The sequence below is a fragment of the Natator depressus genome, chromosome 8 (assembly GCF_965152275.1).
Source record: "Natator depressus isolate rNatDep1 chromosome 8, rNatDep2.hap1, whole genome shotgun sequence".
Taxonomy (NCBI): domain Eukaryota; kingdom Metazoa; phylum Chordata; order Testudines; family Cheloniidae; genus Natator; species Natator depressus.
In genome coordinates, this window is record NC_134241.1 from 83,080,095 (window position 1) to 83,096,780 (window position 16,686).

General features: G+C 41.4%; 1 protein-coding gene across 2 annotated transcripts in view; it reads right to left on the minus strand.

Moving 5' to 3' along the window:
- Window positions 1–16,686, minus strand: part of ST6GALNAC3 (ST6 N-acetylgalactosaminide alpha-2,6-sialyltransferase 3) — a 300,138-nt gene that overhangs the window by 151,360 nt on the left and 132,092 nt on the right. For both annotated transcript variants that reach the window (XM_074961504.1, XM_074961505.1), the window contains exon 2: window positions 13,651–13,845. In XM_074961504.1, coding sequence (XP_074817605.1) covers window positions 13,651–13,845 — 195 coding nt within the window. The remainder of the gene's footprint in view (window positions 1–13,650; window positions 13,846–16,686) is intronic.

Consider the following 16,686-nt stretch of genomic DNA (forward strand, 5'->3'; position numbering starts at 1 on the left):
CGACACTGATCTCAGGAGGTAATCCAGGAACTGGCTATTTTTTGGGGCCTAGGCACACTTTCTAGAGTTCACCCTCTACCCTGCTGTTTGTCTCTTACTCAGTAGGGTGTAAGTGGCTCGAGCCAGGACTCATGCTATATATATATATATAATGCATCTCTGTCATACATACTGTGATCTGTTATACAAGCCTTAGCCTATAACAGAAACTTTTTGCTGGTATAGTAATGTCAGTTAGGGGTGGAGGTTTTGTGACTTTTATACCCTCAAAAGCCCTAGTGTAGTCACAGTTATACTGACATGTAAGTGCTTTTGCTGGAATAGCTTATTTTGCTAGAGGAACTGGTATAAACCCTCCTGGGAAAAGCACTTTTTTGCTAGTATGATCTGTGTCTGCACGAGGAGGCTTTGCTGGGATAGCTAGACCAGCACACTCTTCCTCGTGCAGACCTGGCCTAAGAGTATCGAGGTGCAGTTCAGCAGTTATAAGCACACAGAACTCTAAAGGGCCATCTTTCAAACAATCAAAACACCAAATAAAACCATAAAAACCTTGCCTGGGTGAAAACATCCAATCGCTAAAAATGGAGAGAACAGTAAGTAAACCAAAGCAAAATGTTAAACCAAAGCATGACTAAAGAAGAGAGAGCCTGGCAGCAGAATCTCAAGCTACCAAGCTTCGGCTGTGACAGATGGCCACCGACAGCAAATTCCAAAGGGAAGGGCCTTCAAGTAAGAAAACAGCAGCTTTGAAACTGGACAATAATTGGCAAGATTTTCAGTATCAAGAGATTGCCTCTTGAGCAGTTTTCTAACCACGGCATGTGTGAGAAAGTGGCTGGCACTCTGCCTACCTGAAAGGAAGCATTAATAGCTTTGGTCAATAAAAAAATCCAATATCACACCCTACTGTTTTTTGGGTTTGTTTTTTTTTAAACTAGCCAAGATGGGCAGGAGTCCAGCTCGCAAATGATGGGACATTGTTGTTTCAGCTGACCTGTGAGTCCCACTGAGCAACACTGGATGAAACTCCAAGAAGGCTGTTTATTTGCCACCAGTGCCAGCCAGATCATCCTTAAATTACCAAGTTGTGTCTATGAACAGGTGTATTATTCTTCATAATAAGAAAAAGAGGACTTGTGGCACCTTAGAGACTAACACATTTATTTGAGCATAAGCTTTCGTGAGCTACAGCTCACCTCATTGGATGCAATAAGAAAAATTCTGTTTTGATGCAGAGTGAAAGCATTTTGAGTTTAGAGGCAGCTTCTCCTGCCTCCCACTGACCTGACCAGTTTACCTAGGCCTCATCTTCTTCTGCTAATTGGTCTAGAAGACCCATCTTTATTTTCCACTGTTTTGTACTCATTCGTGAAGTTATTATACCAAATCCATTTGCTCCTCTTTTGACTATAGTTAACTCACCTTGCTTCCTCTGGACCTTACATAACCTTATAACTTCCCCTAAAAAAGGGAAGATCCTGGGAACTACAGGCCAGTCAGCCTCACCTCAGTCCCTGGAAAAATCATGGAGCAGGTCCTCAAGGAATCAATTCTGAAGCACTTAGAGGAGAGGAAAGTGATCAGGAACAGTCAGCATGGATTCACCCAGGGCAAGTCATGCCTGACTAATCTAATTGCCTTCTATGATGAGATAACTGGCTCTGTGGATGAGGGGAAAGTGGTGGACGTGGTGTTCCTTGACTTTAGCAAAGCTTTTTACATGGTCTCCCACAGTATTCTTGCCAGCAAGTTAAAGAAGTATGGGCTGGATAAATGGACTATAAGGTGGATAGAAAGTTGGCTAGATTGTCGGGCTCAATGGGTAGTGATCAATGGCTCCATGTCTAGTTGGCAGCCGGTATCAAGTGGAGTGCCCCAAGGGTTGGTCCTGGGGCCGGTTTTGTTCAATATCTTCATAAAGGATCTGGAGGATGGTGTGGATTCCACCCTCAACAAGTTTGCAGATGACACTAAATTGAGAGGAGAGGTAGATATGCTGGAGGGGAGGGATAGGATACAGAGGGGCCTAGAAAAATTAGAGGATTGGGCCAAAAGAAATCTGATGAGGTTCAACAAGGACAAGTGCAGAGTCCTGCACTTAGGATGGAAGAATCCCATGCACCGCTACAGACTAGGGACCGAATGGCTCACTAGCAGTTCTGCAGAAAAGGACCTAGGGGTGACAGTGGACGAGAAGCTGGATATGAGTCAACAGTGTGCCCTTGTTGCCAAGAAGGCCAATGGCATTTTGGGATGTATATGGAGGGGCATTGCCAGCAGATCGAGGGACGTGATCATTCCCCTCTATTCGACATTGAGGCCTCATCTGGAGTACTGTGTCCAGTTTTGGGCCCCACACTACAAGAAGAATGTGGAAAAATTGGAAAGAGTCCGGCAAAGGGCAACAAAAATGATTAGGGGACTGGAACATATGACTTAGGAGGAGAGGCTGAGGGAACTGGGATTGTTTAGTCTGCGGAAGAGAAGAATGAGGGAGGATTTGATAGCTGCTTTCAACTATCTGAAAGGGGGTTCCAAAGAGGATGGATCTAGACTGTTCTCAGTGGTAGCTGATGACAGAACGAGGAGTAATGGTCTCAAGTTGCAGTGGGGGAGGTTTAGGTTGGATATTAGGAAAAACTTTTTCACTAGGAGGGTGGTGAAACACTGGAATGCGTTACCTAGGGAGGTGGTGGAATCTCCTTCCTTAGATATTTTTAAGGTCAGGCTTGACAAAGCCCTGGCTGGGATGATTTAGTTGGGGATTGGCCCTGCTTTGAGCAGGGGGTTGGACTAGATGACCTCCTGAGGTCCCTTCCAACCCTGATATTCTATGATAACATCTGCCATTTTGCTAGAAACATACTCTCTGCTGATGGTTGTAACATAAGCCTTTTGTCTCCCCGCTTCAGTTCTCTCTTCTGAGCTGACCAGTTGCCCCAGGCCTTCTTTGTTTTTCTAGACATTTCCAAATGCTCTCAAGCCAATTCTCACATTCTCTCTCATTTGGCGATCTGTCCAACATACTTCTCACGTGGAGAACGCAACTGGCCACACTACTTTTAGGGGTCAAGCTCTGACATACATGAATCTTCCATTGGCTAACTGTATAACATCTCAAAAAGGTGACCAAACCCTGTGGAAACTCTCAATATATGCAACCTAGTCAGAACAGCAAAAACATATTCCACCGTAATTGGGCATCAACTGCAAAGGCTCAATCAAAACACTTATCTAGTCCATCAGTCTGTGGTTATTAAGGAGGCAAGTCTTATTTCCATCCCCCCAGATTCTTTATGGGAAAGATGAATTAACACCTGACAACACAGATCTGACTGGGGGTAGTGTCTACTCTTTAAAAAAACCAAAAAACCTGTCCGCCACCTGACACACACAATTCAGACTTGATGTAAAGCAAATTTAACTCTCTTGAATTTGTTGATTTGACATTTGGCCTGTACCCTATCTTTCTCCTCATGAAACTCTGTCATAGTTGTGGTCAGCACAGATTCCGTCACTATAAATGAAAAAGGGTCTGCCCGCAAGATGCCTTCTGTTGAGGACACGTCTTTGGAACTCACTTGCTTCCATTGGTTCATAACAGCCTGTGTTTTTGGTGGTCCTTGCAGCATGCTCTCAAGATTATCCTTTTGCCCTTACAAGGAGGGACTGTTGGGGAAAAAATTATACTGATTCCTTCAGGCAGGCAGAGTGCCAGCCATTTTCTCACAAATACCTTGGTTAGAAAACTGCTCAGGAGACAATCTTCAGTGACTCTGAAAAAGATTTGGGGCTTGAGTGGATAATCAGCTGAACATGAGCTCTCAGTGTGATGCTGTTGCCCAAAAAGCTGAAGTGGCCCTGGGATGCATGAACAGGGGAATCTTGAGTAGGAGTAGAGAGGTTATTTTACCTCTGTTTTGGCACTGGTGTGACTGCTGCTGGAATACCGTGTCCAGTTCTGGTGCCCATAAGTCAAGAAGGGTGTTGATAAACTGGAGAGCGATCAGAATGATTGAAGGATTAGAAAATATGTGATAGGCTCAAAGAGCTCAATCTATTTAGCTTAAAAGAGAGATGGTTAAGGGGGTGATTTTATTACAGTCTATAAGTATCTACATAGGGAACAAATATTTTATATTGGTCTCTTTAATGTAACAGACAAAGGTATAACATTATCAAATGGCTGGAAGCGGATGTTAGACAAATTCAAACTGGAAATGTGTACATTTTTGGTGATGAAAGTAATTAGTGGTCGATTCACTGTCCATCACTGACAATTTTTAAATCAAGATTAGAAGCTTTTCTAAAAGTGATGCTGTAGGGATTATTTTGGGGACATTCTATGACCTGTGTTATACAGGAAGTCAGACGAGATGATCACATTGGGCCCTTCTGGCCTTGGAATCTATGATTCTCTGAATGTGAGTTTTATATGAATACAAATACTGCAGTTGCGCTCTCAGAGGTGACTGTTTGAGTCCTACATATAAATTTTATTTTTAAGAGTGTACCAAGGACTCCCAGGGCTTGGGTTGGTACGCTCATGTAGTTAGTACAAATGAAGTTTATCCACCCCTGAAAGGAAATGTCTCTGGGCATGATCTTCATTAAATCAGTCTATACAGTGGATTGTACATTGAATCCATCTATAGATCCTTAAATTATTTTTGAAACTTTGTAAGATATTCAGAAGAACATTGTACAGTATATAGTTTTGTCTCCATTATTGCAATAAGGAAATTACTGAGTCTGAAGAGATGTGAGATGAGAATAAACAAAACAGAAGAGCATTTGCAGGGAAGGAAGAGACAATAAATTAAAATGTTTTTAAAAATCACTTCAATTCTTAAGGCATTACAAAAGACAAGATCCTGAAAGAAATGACTGAATGGGTGCCATTCATGTGTGAAATATTAACGGTCAAGCAATTTTCTATGATAGTCAGTTGTGTTTATGTGGGGTTTTATGATGCAAGGTCACGAAGACCTGATTCTTCTCACTTACGCCAGCACACATGAGAAACAACTCCACTGAAGTCATGTGAGCTACACTGCAGTAAAACTGGTGTTTTCATTTAACCCAAGTCTGATCTAGTCTCCAGGGTTCTTTCCATAGCTACTGCCTTCTGCATCGTGTAGCAGCTGCCTGATGTGTGCTTTATCTTCCTCAAAGGCTCCTCAGTGTTTCCACTGTTCCTTCGGTATTTCATGTCTTTAGCCCCTTTTGTAATTTGTGGTGATATTTGTATCTAGTGAGCTGTAGCTCACGAAAGCTTATGCTCAAATAAATTGGTTAGTCTCTAAGGTGCCACAAGTACTCCTTTTCTTTTTGCAAATACAGACTAACACGGCTGCTACTCTGAAACCTGTCATTAAAAAGAAACAAAAACTTTTAAGCTTCCAGAGCTTGCTTACTTTGTGAAATTTCTTCGTTTAGTTATGGAATTTTTATAGGAATGCAGCCTATTGTGACTGGACCAATTACCTCCTCATTATTTAGAAATATGTTTGATAACTATGCACTTTCTGGTACTGAAATGATAGAATCTCCATAGGTGGTAGGCAAATACACAATATAGCCTGCGTTCCAACCTCTTAAGTCAATTTTCCTATTGCCTTGGATAGTTTTGCATTTAAAATGCAATGCAACACATTCCACCCCCCCACTGCCCACCACCCCCCACGCTGCCCCACTACAACTTTCTAGCACCCTGGCCCCCAGACTCACTGGGCACTCCCACTGCCCAGCACCCCCAACAACTCTTCCTCCGACAGACCCACTCTTCCAAGCCCTGCCCCCCAGCCACACTCACTGGCCCCACTGGTAGATGATTCTGTGTGCTGGGCTGAGCGAAGAGTGCTCCAACAGGGCTGCAGGGGCAGTCTCTGACTTCGGCCCTGTCCCCTGCCAGATGGACAGCAGCAAAATTTGAATGATTAGGTGCCCCTAGAATGCCGGTACTCTTAGGCATGTGCCTAGTGGGAAATCCGGACTGGCCTCCTAGTGTTATTTATTATTGGGATATCCATCTGGACAGTAAATATTGGGCCAAATGCACCCTTGTTGTGCCTCCACTGATGTCAATAAAATTACACCATGGATGAATGTGGTCAACAGACTTCTATCATTTTAAAAAAAAGTCTACATTTGGTTTGCGTTCACATAATTCTTTCCCCATTTACTTGGAAAATCTCGTATGAGAATGTTCTTCTTCTTAAGGCAGATCTGCAGCAATTTACACCAGCTGAGAATCAGCCCCTTTATTTTCAGAGTCAGATAAGTATATTATCAGATGTTTTGCAATTCTTTTGCAGCACGCCCAGTCTCTAGAGAATCCCACCACCTACTGACTGCTAATGTTCTTATTTTAATATAATCTCGTTCCCTTGAGTGACCTTTTTTATAAAAAGATAGGTTTCAGAGTAACAGCCGTGTTAGTCTGTATTCGCAAAAAGAAAAGGAGTACTTGTGGCACCTTAGAGACTAACAAATTTATTTGAGCATAAGCTTTCGTGAGCTACAGCTCACTTCATCGGATGCATACTGTGGAAAGTATAGAAGATCTTTTTATACACACAAAGCATGAAAAAATGGGTGTTTACCACTACAAAAGGTTTTCTCTCCCCCCACCCCACTCTCCTGCTGGTAATAGCTTATCTAAAGTGATCACTCTCCTTACAATGTGTATGATAATCAAGGTGGGCCATTTCCAGCACAAATCCAGGATTTAACAAGAACGTCTGGGGGGGGGGGTAGGAAAAAACAAGGGGAAATAGGTTACCTTGCATAATGACTTAGCCACTCCCAGTCTCTATTCAAGCCTAAGTTAATTGTATCCAATTTGCAAATGAATTCCAATTCAACAGTCTCTCGCTGGAGTCTGGTTTTGAAGTTTTTTTGTTGTAATATCACAACTTTCATGTCTGTAATCGCGTGACCAGAGAGATTGAAGTGTTCTCCGACTGGTTATTACCAACAGGAGAGTGGAGTTGTGTTGGGGTTGGGGGAGAAAACCTGGATTTGTGCTGAAATGGCCCAACTTGATTATCATACACATTGTAAGGAGAGTGATCACTTTAGATAAGTTATTACCAGCAGGAGAGTGGGGTGGGGGAAGAGAAAACCTTTTGTAGTGGTAAACACCCATTTTTTCATGCTTTGTGTGTATAAAAAGATCTTCTATACTTTCCACAGTATGCATCCAATGAAGTGAGCTGTAGCTCACGAAAGCTTATGCTCAAATAAATTGGTTAGTCTCTAAGGTGCCACAAGTACTCCTTTTCTTTTTATAAAACGATAGTGTAACCTCTTTACAGAAAGGAAAAAAAGCTAATTGATATACAGAATAATATTGCCTCTTCTGAGCCAGTGAGTGCTTCTTCAGCTGCTTTAGGGATGAACTCCCCTAAATACTTTCTCAAGAGAGCCAGAATGACATTGTAACATGAAAGTTGAATTTACTCTGCTGACTTCTACATAATACTTAAAACAAATATAACATAAGCTCATCTAACCACTCCATGCACTGCTTTCATCTTTACCCAGAAAGTGAAACTCCAGATTATTATTTATCAATCATTCCAGCATTACATTACTCATTCGGCTGGGACAGTTACATGTCAGAAAACAGTTCTGTATGGATCTAGCTCTAGAAAATGGAGACAAAGTGGTGGAATAAGATAAACAAGAAACACTGAAAGAAGTAAAAGTAAAACATTTGATCAGAACTGGTGCTCTAGGGTACATGCCTGCAAAGCAAGCATTTCTTTTGGAATCTAAGAATCTTTCTACTCACTGGGAGTCGGGATTCCTGCACTACATGCCTGGTTCCAACACTTCCCCATTGTGTAGCTTTGGGCAAACTCAGGGATTAATTTATTCCAGGGCTGAGCCCCAGCACCTCAAGGCTTGGCAGTTCAGAGCGCCAGCACCCCCTTGGGGTTTGCTGCACCAGTTAGGAATGTAAAATATAGGCTTGAGCACCTCTTTCATTACAAATTAAGCACTGGGCAAACTATGACGTCACTGGGCTTCAGTTAGGGTGACCACACAGCAAGTGTGAAAAATCGGGAAAGGGGGTGGGGGGTAATAGGTGCCTATATAAAAGACAAAGCCCCAACTATCGGGACTGTCCCTATAAAAAACAGGACATCTGGTCACCCTAGCTTCAGTTTGCCTGAGTGTAAAATGGCTTGCTTAATGTTCCAAAATTTCTCTGAGATCCTTGGACAAAAGGCACTAGGGAACTGCACATCATTCCAGATTTATTCACTAGACATCACTGCATTATAAAAAAGGATTATTTTAGTTGTTTGAGGATTTTTTTAAAGAAGAGCATGACTATTACAGTCTATCCTGTTCTACACAGGTTTTCTATACTTTCAATTTCCAGTTCATGAAAGCACTTTGAAAGCAAAGGAGTCACTCTCTTCCTTTCTGAGTTATGACTGTAGTTGTATGGACAACAACATTAATCTTTCACAGTCTTTGTTTACAGTAGGAGTTTGTAGACCATCTGAGAATGTACCTTTCCAACCCCACTGTGTAGCCTGTGTATAGTATTTGGATGTATTTATTATAATGAGTTTAAAGTGTTATTGTGGCTATATTCTAGATTTGCTATCCATAAGAAAATGGTAAACTCCATGAATACTGATCGTGGAATAAAATAAACTATTCAAAATTCTCTTTTCAGGGTTTACAATCGTATGACTTTACATACTTTTAGACTTGCTTAGCATCAGGCTTCACACTGTTAATGTGTTTAAATCTGAGGTTATAAAGCTGCTATTTAAATACCTGGTGTTCACTAATTTGGCAGGATCTCTTTGTTGCAATTTTTGAGAGAGGTTTCTCTTGTACCTGGTTATGATACACTGCAAGTAAGATCACATGAGCTTTTGGGGGTAGGGGAGGAAGCTATCAGAATGACAACAGCCCTCAATTAAGTAAGTGTTGCAGCACTATATCTTAAAGTTATACTTGCTGTATTTAAAATAAAAATGCAAAGAGAAAAGGTTATTTTCACAAACAGGCAGAAGATGGTTCTCAAAAAGTAGATTTCAACACAAGTGTCACAAAAAAGCTTGAGATATAGAATCAAAGAAATTAGAGATGGAAAGTCCTATAAGGTCATCCAACCCATCCATCTCCTTGTCACTGGAAGACCATTCCCGATAGAATACTCATATGCTTTGTCCAGTCTAGTTTTAAAATACCCAGTCAATTGTAATGGAACTAGATTGCTCAAGGGATTGGAATGAATACAGTTAGCATCATCACTGGTTGCCAACTGAGAGCTGCTTGTTGGCCGTTGTAAACAGTAGGTGGTCTTCACGCAGGTCACAGTCGACAGATGATCACATCACTGAAACCATTATTATAACGAATACCAATTCTCTTGGCAGGAAGATGGGGCTCAAAATGAGCATGAGACTGAATTTGTCCTTTGATCTGTATAAGTAAACGCTCCAGGTCAGGTTTTAGGCAGAGTGGCAGATCAGTTTGGAGGAACTGGCAGTGCTGTTGCCCGTGCAGCACTGGTTCTGTGGAGAGTGCATTTTCCTCTCTGGGCTAATCATAGAGCTTTTTTCCAGTAGTAAATTCAATTTTAAATTAAATGTGTGTTTTCTGTAAATGCTCTGTGGGGAAAGGATAAACACGAAGTGTTTGGGCCTCCAAAGGAAGCAGGCCTAGCGGCTCCAAAGCACAGTCTTCATCCACTCCTTGCATCCCCCAGAGGCCTCTCTTCAGGGACTCGGGTGTAGGTGGGGTGAACAGGAAGATACTGGCTGGAATGGATGGATGCAAATTGTTCCTTTGGCTTAGCAGAAGTTAGTCAAAAAAAAGATAACATGATCATATTAACATTTCTGCCGAGTCTCATGCAGGGAATCGGAGACAGCTGCATCTGGAGTCATCATCAGGAACTGGGGGCCGGGTCCAGAGCCAGTGTGGAAGCAGCTAGCTCTAGCCTCCCACAGGTGGTCCTGCCAGTGTGGGGACATATCCCTGGGTGGATCTTCTCAGATTGTTTCTTAGGGCAGCATTCCATTCCATTCCATTTTGAATTAAAGTGGGCAAGGATTGGATGCTGCTGCAGCAAATTCTCTGAAATCCATGAGCCCCTGAATGCAAACTTGGGACCTTATATTTTAGAAATATTGCATTAGTCAGAAAAACTAAAGTGTGTCTTAGCGTAACAGGTCAGGACAATAACACTTAATATCCGATTTACATTTAAATATAGTATGTTTACCGAACACAAAACCAAATTTTTATAGCTGTTGCTATAGCTACAATTCAAGGAAACCATAGCAACAATATTGTATTATGTACAGCCTTAATTAAGGATAGTTAAATCACATCTCTCACCACAATCGAAGTACTCCCATGTAATCTAGTTATATTTCATCTTAAAATGTTTGTTATTTTTTGCAAAAAATATTTCATGTCATTATGTTACTAATTCCCACACACAATGAACTAGAAATATCCCTTTTGCTGCCACATTCTGCTGGATGTTCACATTTCAAAGTGATATACATGCATCACCCTTTAAAATGTACCTATTTTGTGATAGATATGTTTATGTCACCACTTACTGATTGCATAAACTTTCCTATTAGGCATCAGAGATAGCTTTAACTTTAATTACTGAGTGACTACTTTCTCATAACATGCCCAATTTTCCAAGTCCTATCACATTCAGTTATCCCCCAAAAGAAACCAACTGCCTGAAATTTCACAGCTATAGCTCATCCTACGGTTGAGCTTTTTTTTTTTTTTTTGGGGGGGGGGGGAGGGAATATGGTAAACATCAGGAAAAATATCTTCAAGTGTATGTGTAGTTCATCTTTAAACATTTTTCTCGCCTTTTTGTCTTGACAGATGGCTGAAATGGCATGGCATAATGTGTTCTGTTTTGTTGCTTTACTTAGGAAGAGTGCCTTTCAGTAACTCAGGGGCGGCAGGGTACTAGAGGATGTATGCAAAGAAGTATGTAGCATGCTCCCTTGCCTCAGAATGGGAGGCTGTGGGGGAGAGAGGGGGAAGGGAAATGGAGTGGGGGGTATGAAAGAAGTGCAAGGAGCTATCAGAAAGGCGGAGCACAGAAGAGAATACAGAATGGCAGCAGACAAGACCGATGGGGTACAAGGAGACAGGGAAGTATACAGGGTGCATGCACTAGGGATGTGGGAGGGCAGAGACAGATAGAATGCTTGAAGTTGTACATTAGCAGCACAGAACACCACAAGAACATCTGAACTCTGAAGTTAGAGGGAATTGAACTCAGCATCTTGTTGGATGAGACAACGTCTGTTTTAGGATTTCACCAATAAGGCAGAAGGGTATCTAATCATTGTAATATATAGGGTACAGCATATACATACATATTCATTTCTACTTCTAATGCATTCACTCTAAAATAAAAACTATTAGTCTAAAAAGGCCGTGAGAGAATTACAAAGACGAGCGGCATGAAAGCTTTTCACACAGCCGACACAAAAATCTCCCTCACACAGGGAATAATTAATTCGAGAACAGAGTATTCACAATTAGCAAGGCATGTTCAGTATCCTCCTCATCACTGTTAATTAGCAAATATTAATGTAATCTGCATGTTTGAGGGGGAAAACAATTAAAGTTACTAATTAAAAAAATCCTCCGCGGCCTCAGCTACACTGCGAATAATGTCTTGCTAATCGATTAATCAGTCACCGATTATCAGACCACTCAGTTCCATCTCCGACGTATGGGCTCATCTACACGGGATTCCCAGCACAGACACGCAGGCTAGCAAGCTAAAACTAGCAGCGTAGCCATAGTGGCAGCTCAGGCTAGCTGCCCAGGCACAATCCTGCCCGCCCCCCAGGGTAAATACTTGGGTGTCTAGCCTGAGCAGCTGCCTGTGCCAGGCGGTTACATTCAGCACACTAGCTCAAGCAGAGGTCGCACATGTCTCTCCACCCTCACTGGGAAGGACACCTCACAGCGGCAGTGTAAATGTATCTTTGAAATACATTAAGGAAACAATCAGTAAGCGTGGAGCTACCAGTGCTTCTACATCCAACACCTAACCTCTTGGAGAACGAGCTGGTTCAGGGCAACGGCAATAGGATATTAAGCCCTTCTCCTCCAAGGCTGCCGGTTTGAATCCAGCTCAGATTGGCAGCGACCAAATGATTTTGGTGGCTTAATTTACACAAGTTGGTGGCCTCCATCCAGTTCACATAGTGTCCTCATCTCAAACCCACCACCAGAGTTGGCAGTCGGCAACGTCAGGAGACAGGCCCGCCTTATTAGCTGGCATGGAGAATTAACTGCCCTTTCGCCCTCAATGAGTTCCTCAATCAGTTTTAGGTTTAAGGCACACTGGATGAAATCCTGGCCCCAGTTAAGTCAATGGCATAGCTCCCATTGACTTCAATGAGGCCAGGATTTCACTCACTGACTCAGGAAGACTTCTTTCCTGCTGCTTGTCCTGTGCGTTTCTGTAGGCAAATGCACTCTAGGGCTCTCAATTCTGCATCTTTCATGAATGCTACATTCATTACAAACGTTAAAAGCTTTTAAAAAGTAACTCCCTACAAAACTACAATTTCTTGCTCTGGTTTTCACCTTTGACACTGTAATGGTGAAACAATTAACCTATCCCGTGCAGTTAGAAAACTAAATGAAAAACAGCTGCACTCACGAAGTGGGGGAAAAAATACCTTCATTCTCAAAGAAGACATATTCAACGTACTCCGTACATGAATCTAATAATTATTACTTCCTTAAGCAAAATAAACCAAACAAAGAATATAAGACTGTAAAAGCATTTTATTGCTTGCCAGTGTAAAAAAGGAATAACTATCAGGAAGAGCTTTTAAAACAGATTCATGTTTTAATGTTATTGAATTTATTTCAATGATTTGCACTTATGCACAAATAGCAAACAAATTCTGAAGACATAGTGGAGAAGATTTCAGTAAAATAAAAACAAATAATAAATATAACAACAACAATAATAATAATAATAATACAGGAATACCTCCAAGAGTGCCAATAGCATCAGAGTCCTTAAAGTACTGGAGTTGACGTAAACTGGAATCTTTGCAAGATGGCTTATCAACAAGACCCAAACCAAACATTTTGCAAATGATGAAATAACACAAATTAAAACACTATATGATACACAAGTGGAAATGAAAATCCAACAATCGTCAAAATAAGCTGACATGCTGTATACTAAGTATTAATGCAATATTTAAATTAAACCGCACAAAACACTAATCTGATGCTGGCTTTCTTATTCATACACTTTTGCTGAATGGTGCCCTTCTTTCCAGCCATCTCCCGAAAAGAACTACCCAGAATTTTGAGTTCAGGTCACTGTTCTTTTAAAGCTCTGGTTATGGAGATTACAGAGTTTAAACTATCTGAATTTTTAGAAGGTTCCTTTGGTTTTGAAAAACATTACCTACTTAGATTTTTCAGTGGGACATTTTCTGTCAGGACAGTTAAAACTCTTATCTGCGGCTAGTGAGATGGGGGTTTGTTGAACACATGGTTTGCTCTGTTGTTTTTTAAATGCTTCACTTAGTTACCAAATTTATTGATTGCATACTTTCTAGCCATTGCTCTAGTAGAAGTTCTTACCTCTTGTGTTTTTATATTTATATATCCATAGTGAGTTCTGAGAGGCCGCTTTTGTTTGTCGGAAAACGGCATCCATTTCACATCAGTTTGTCCAAAGCAGTTTAAAATCAAAGGGAAGTTTACTTCATTGGTAAGGCGAAAAATGATGACGAAGAGGAATGCTGCTACGGAACTTACTGCAATAACGGACTTTCTCTAAAATCGGAAAAAAAGAGCGTTTTACTAAAAATATAATGATCAGTTTCAAACAACAACAAATCTATATATGCAATATCCATGGTAAGTAGTCTTTCCCTTTTTCAAAGCTTTATCTGCTTGTGCCTAGTGCAGGGAGCTGTAACTGCTAAGGCTGCTAGATCCCAGTAAGGTAGGCAACTGAATAATTTTGCATCTTAAAACTTGAATTTCCGTCACTTTAAGAGTTTTGTCTAGAGCTGGTTGAAAAAATAAAAACATTTCCTGTGAAAAAATTCATCCCATTTTTAATCAAAATGGCAAAAATATTAACCAGCTATATAGCTGGCTGAACAATGGAAAAATCCATCTTGGAATGTCACTTTAAAATCAAAATTTGAACAGTTTCAATCTGTAGTTCCCCTGCATGGCATACATGACTGGTCCTCCCACTTTTGCACAAAGCTGATGCACTGAAACAAAATACACGATATCTGTATAGGCTAAAGTGATATATGATTGTCCCTTTCTCGTAACAGATTCTGATCTCATTTATTACGTTAATTCTAAATCATTCCAATAAAGTCAGTGGAGTTACCCTGGATTTACATACTCTAACTGAAATCAGAATCTGACCCGTCCATTCCTTAGAATAAGTGGACCAGACTTTCTGCTTCTTTCCAGGCTCACAAATTGACAAAGTGAGCCCTTATTACCAAGGACAAGTTGACCGCAATTGTTAATAATTTAAAAGGTCTCTTGAGTGGCCACTTAAACCCTGATTTTCACCTCTAATCCACCTAAACCTGAACCCACCTAGTCTTCTAACCAGGAAAAAGTATTAATTACAACTGCAGGATGGTGACACATTTCAACATAATGACTTAACATATAATTTGATGAGTCCTGCACTTTTAACGAGAGCAGAGAAATTGCTTCCAAACTACTTCGGGAAAAAGCATGCCCAGCTAGTGCAAGTGGCTAAGGACTTTAGACACAACAGAACTATACAGTTTACAGAAAACATTGTTTAAAGGTTTTGTTGGAGGAATATGCCATTTATAGGCTTGAGGTATTTATATATTACTCCCACTGGATCATTGCTTTACCTCGTTTGCTTCTATTTAATCACTCTATTGAAAGTGATCCCATCATTGTAAACAGCCATATAAATGGAGCTTCAGTAAGAAGAAATAAATCAAGCCCCTTGAGAAGGTACAGTCTTTAAAGTACATTTATCTCTTAATGATGGATATCAAAATCTGACTGCTAATGTCTGCATTTAATTGCAGTCCAGAATAGTTGCAACTAGCCCAAGTCGCAGATCTGCAGTGGCTATTATGTGTGGATGCTAGCTGTTGTACAGGGGTAGCTGGAGAGATGGAAGAATGAGAGGACACAAGATATAATCTTTTCCTCACCTGGAGTTTCATTTGACTACATACTGATTCAACAGACTGGAGAAATTAAAATTCAGTTCTGGGTTATGTTGGTCATGTTGGTGTTGTGTGTTTTTCTCCTTACACAGAAAACATCATATAAAAGAACAACACGAGCTTGGCAGGGTCCAAATAACCATGTTTACTGAATATATACAACATGCAAGGACTAGCTTAATATATACACTACTGCTCTGGTAGGGTTCTGGTGGCTTCTGAACACAGAATACAGTGAGCACCACTAAAGGGCTCACAGATTATATAAAGAGCTACTATCCTATTCCCATATACACCGCAGTTGGCAGTATAGTTATGGTGGGTTAGTTAGATGATTTGTCTGTTTTGACATCTTGGAACACAGTAGTTTGATGAATAATGGGAGGCAAGACAGGTCGAGATGGGAAATCAGAGAGAATGGGGTTATTGAGGGGAGAATGGAAACCAGGAGAGGTGCTCCCTCCAGTGATGAGTTTTAGTGAATAAAATAAGAGGCAAGTTATTCATAAACTGTTAAAAAAAAAAAGTTAAAGCAAGCAAGTCTGAAGTGCAGAATAGGCATATGATAGAATAGCTGATCTAACTTCCAGAACCCTAAGAGCCTCTGAACTTCTCACCAAGTGCATTACAAAAGATTTACATTATATTGCAACAAGCTGGCTAGTGTGGGCACATGTGCCATTCCACTGTTCCAGATGGAATAGGATCTGTTAGGTTACATATGAAAGCTTTTAACAGTTCTGAGTGGCCAGGCTGTGCAGCACAGTGATACCCAGGAAGCAATGAGAGGGGTATAAATTTGTTGCATTATTTACTCCATTTAAGACTTTCCCCCCACTAAATAATGCAACAATTTAAAGGGGATTGCCAGAATTTATTTGAATACATGTTTTCACTACATCTGTAAGCCTTGTTTGAAAAAAAAACCACAGCTACAAGACATGGCATTGTATTCTATTCCACCACCAACAGATGTCACCAATAGATAGCTGTCTACCTTCCAGCTTTACTGAAGACCTTTAATCATAGACGCTGACTCTGTGGGTGCTCTGGGACTCAAGCACCAACCGAAAAAAACAGTGGTGCTCAGCACACGCAGGGCTGGATTAATCTTTTGTTGACCCTGGTGCCAGACTGTGGCCCCACCCCCCATTCCACCTGCACTCCACCCAAGGCCCTGCCCCCACTCAGCCTCTTCCACCAAAGCCCCACCCAATGCTCCATCCCGAGGCCCCGCCTGCGCTCTGCCCTTTCCGCCCAAGGCCCCACTCATGCTCCACCTCAAGGCCCCACCCCGCTCCATCCAAGGTCCCACCCACACTCTGCTCCAAGGCCCTGCCCCTGCTTGGCCTCTTTACTCTGAGATCCTGCCCATGCTCCACCCCAAGGCCCTGCCCCAGCTTGGCCTCTTCCCCTGAGGCCCTGC